Source organism: Triticum dicoccoides, chromosome 5B, assembly GCF_002162155.2.
Source record: "Triticum dicoccoides isolate Atlit2015 ecotype Zavitan chromosome 5B, WEW_v2.0, whole genome shotgun sequence".
Classification (NCBI taxonomy): domain Eukaryota; kingdom Viridiplantae; phylum Streptophyta; class Magnoliopsida; order Poales; family Poaceae; genus Triticum; species Triticum dicoccoides.
Genome location: NC_041389.1, coordinates 466,725,545 through 466,729,553, shown reverse-complemented (window position 1 = coordinate 466,729,553; position 4,009 = coordinate 466,725,545). Strand labels below are relative to the sequence as shown.

The following is a 4,009-nucleotide window of genomic DNA, read 5'->3' as shown; positions in this document are numbered from 1 at the left end:
CTTCCCCCTCTCCCCCTTCCTTCCCCCTCCTAGTAGGAGTAGGAAAGGAGGAGTCCTACTCCTACTAGGAGGAGGATTCCTCCTCCCTTGGCGCGCCCAAAGGGGCCGGCCGGCCTCCCCCCTCCCTCCTTTATATACGGGGGCGGGGGGCACCCCATAGACACACAAGTTGATCTACGGATCGTTCCTTAGCCGTGTGCGGTGCCCCCTTCCACCATATTCCACCTCGGTCATATCGTCGCGGAGTTTAGGCGAAGCTCTGCGCCGGTAGAACATCATCATTGTCACCACGCCGTCGTGCTGACGGAACTCATCTCCGGAGCTCGGCTGGATCGGAGGCCGGAGATCGTCATCGAGCTGAACATGTGCTGAACTCGGAGGCTCCGTACGTTCGGTGCTTGGATCGGTCGGATCGTGAAGACGTACGACTACATCAACCGCGTTGTGCTAACGCTTCCACTTACGGTCTACGAGGGTACGTGGATGAACACTCTCCCCTCTCATTGCTATGCATCACCATGATCTTGCGTGTGCGTAGGAAATTTTTTGAAATTACTACGTTCCCCAACATTACTATGGAGGCAGCTTGGACCGCGGCGACTATGGTGACTAGTACCACCATAGCTGGAGGAGCAGTGAGAGGAATCGCAACTATGACAACGGTGGGATCAGGCGGCGGCGACGCTGGTCTAGGACTAGGAGCCCGGTCAGGGAGGGCAGCGAGGAGAGGAGGCTGAAGATCGAGCAGTGGAACCGTGAAAGGGAGAAGACACAGGCGTGAGATGTCCGGTCTGACTGCAGGTTGCCTTGTTCCCCGGATGTTCTGCTTGCTTGTCTCTGATCTTGTAATCGTAGATGGAGTTAGATTGTGGTCCTAGCAAACTTACTCGGATGCTTGATGTAACATCTTCAGTGTGGTTCTTGTTGAACTTCCTCTTTGGATGTGTTGATGGAACATATTTGGTTTTGAATTTGTCATTGTTATGATTATAGTGTTCCGTGAATGTTCCTTGTCAGCATTCGGTACATTGCTTTGCTCACATACCTTGGGGGTTGCATTTTTGAATCACTCGACATCAACTTATGTTCCATCTGAATTCCTGCCAGTTAAATGGAACAGAGGTTAGCACTCGAGGCTAAGTTGCAGATGGGAAACTTTGGCAGATGGTGCATATAGACATCTAATCTAGCTTGTCAGCTTGCGGCATTGTTGAATTGTTTCTGACTTTCTGTGTTGTTGATTTTTATTCTGGCCATCAGAGAAAATTTCCCTGTTTTAGGTTCAGGTAGATGTGGAAAACAAGTTTTTCTCAGGCACGCATTGTTATGTGAAAACTAGTCCATCATTCATCGGATTGCTTTGCTCACAAAGCTTGTTCGAGTGTAAGTGCAATGGGAACTGAACTTTGTATCACTCGAGATCGCCAACTCATGTTTCTTGTAAGAATCTATTTATTTTCTTTACTTGGTACGGAGCTCAGCTTCTTAATTGGACAAGATCACTGGGAATTCTACACTGGTCAATTTAGTCGTTCGAGATCAAAAGACTTGAAGATTCTTCTTGTGTAAGCAATGGTCTATTTAGTCATCCGTGACCAGCTCAACTCCAGTGTTCTGGTGCGGAGTTCAGCATAAGGCATTTCAATGGTCAGATATGGCTGGACATAATGAGCTAGCTCCTGCTCCAAAGGGGAGACGTTCATCTTTTGCCTTCAAAACAAGAAGTATCTGAGACAAAGTCCACAGAAGAGAGCTGCCGGTCTCAGTGGGTTGGCGCGGGCGCAGCCGCACATGAATCCACCGTAGAGACTCTTAGTAGCTGTTACAGTGTGCACCATCTATATAAGGCAGCACCATCAGATCCTGATCTATCAAGTATTCAAGTACCACAAGCTCATCTGCCAATTCAAAAACCTAGAAACCCACTCTGAAGCAAACAAGTCCCAGCTAAGAAGGTGCTCAAATGGCGTCCCAGCTGGTTGAGAGCCACCGTGCCGGCGCCGAGGTCCACAAGGGGAACGATATCTGCAAGAAGAAGACCGTCGAGCTTCTCGAAGTTCTTGGCCTCCCGAAAGGCCTCTTTCCTATGGATGACATCGAGGAGGTCGGGCACAACTGTGAGAGTGGGTTCGTGTGGATACTTCAGAAGAAGAAGAAAGAGCACACGTTCAACAAGCTCAACCAGACCGTCTCCTACGACACTGAGGTGACCGCTTTTGTGGAAAAGGGCAAGATGAAGAAGATCACCGGGGTCAAGGTCGAGGAGTTTTCTTTGGTCGAGATCTGTGTGGATGAGTCTTCTGCTGATAAGGTCACAATCAAGACCGACACTGGTCTGTCTGACACCCATGATGCTGCCGTGTTCGCTCTCGGAGAATAGGGATCTACTAGTTAAAAAGGCCAGAAGAATAAAGTCAGTGAATGGTTCGGCACTACAGTTCACATGTTATGCAGTATATGTTTCCGTTTTCGTTGTAATCTAATAAAGGCTGTTGCATGAATGTTGCTTCCTTTCAGCCCATGTTATGCAGGAGTTTATGTTTTTGTTCTCTTTGTAATGTAACAAAGGATGTTGCATGAATGTTGCTTCCTTTCAGCCCGTAAGCGTACGCCAAATGTAATGAATAACACTTATACCGCCTCCTTTATCCCACATCGACCACTCTCAACTTCCCACTATGGTCCCTATCTTTGTGTGTGAGAGAATAGGGCCTTATCAACAAATAATTAAGTAAGGTTTTGAAATACAACATGAACCATGACATGCACATAAGAAATCTAATTTTGATTCTCGATATCTGGATTTTCATGTTGATTTTAACATGTCATAATTTTAGATGTATGTGATAGCAGTGTCTAAAATAAAGAGATCGACAGCAAGGCTCAAATGGAAACACCATGGAATAATTTCCTGTTTTGTTGATTTTAATTTTCTCGCTAATATCAAATCATCGGAGTTTATTTCCACATTTGTGGTTCAAATCGATGTGAAAAACTACTGTTTTAGACACATACTTTTATGCGAAAACAAGTTCTTCTCTTGATTTTTTTTTCTTGTGTTGACAGATTGTTGAGAAAATGCAAAGGAACAAAAGAGAACAAAAGCAGAAACCAGAGCAAGCCAAAACTAGCCAAAATTTAAGAACTAGTAAAAGAGAATGGCAAAGCCAACACAGAGCAAAACTCCTACGGCTACGGTTGAGGATTAGATTGTTTTCTAATTCTAAGTTCAGATTGGTGTGAAAACAAGTTGCTCACGACATTCTTAATGTTCCACCATTACATCTCTAAAGGTTTGGTTACAGACAACATAAAATGGAAATCACTCATCATGCCACAACCCTCTACTCAGTTGAGAACGGGAAGGATTAGAAATTAGTTAGTTTGAGGCTAAGTTTGTGACTGTTGAAATGATAAGTTATCTTACAATTTGATGTGGAAAATATCTATAAAAAGGCTATGTTTGTGATTGCTAATCAATTGATTTCTTTTTCAATTTAGTGAAAAAAAACAGCCATGAAATATGAAAAAGTAAGCTATTCCAAACATTTAAATAGGCAAAAATAATTCGGTGAATGGAACTACCAAAATCTACGACGATGCCAAGCTACTCTATTCTTTAATAGCATTTTTTAAACAAGGCAGAAGACTTGTTATTTTCATTATTTAAGAAGAGAGTGAGAAATGCCTGCTTGACTAACCAGAAACCGGGTTAAAACCGATACAACCTAACCCATATAACATGAGCATCAGCGACCCGACCTGGCCACTCACAAGGAGACCACGGAGGATGGTTACAACAGAATATTGAAGAGGTAATTGTCCACGTGACTTTAATACTGAACCTGCTGTTGGACGCTTGTTCTAGACATGCTAGGGATCAACTCCTCGTGCTTTGGCGTTAGTTCACCATATGAGACAAAAGGCTTAGGGTTTTCCGCCTCCTGCCAGCATCGCCCCGTCTCCAATGGCACTAGAGCCATTTGAGAGCGGTGGATCCCGGCCCTTG

The 4,009-nt window shown here is 44.7% G+C and overlaps 1 protein-coding gene across 1 annotated transcript; it reads left to right on the top strand.

Annotated features, from left to right (window-relative positions):
• The first annotated feature begins 1,892 nt into the window (after window positions 1-1,892).
• LOC119305776 lies at window positions 1,893-2,653 on the top strand. The gene has a single exon (XM_037582208.1). The coding sequence runs from the start codon at window positions 1,964-1,966 to the stop codon at window positions 2,378-2,380; it is 417 nt and encodes a 138-aa protein (XP_037438105.1). The 5' UTR covers window positions 1,893-1,963; the 3' UTR covers window positions 2,381-2,653.
• Window positions 2,654-4,009: the final 1,356 nt, after the last annotated feature.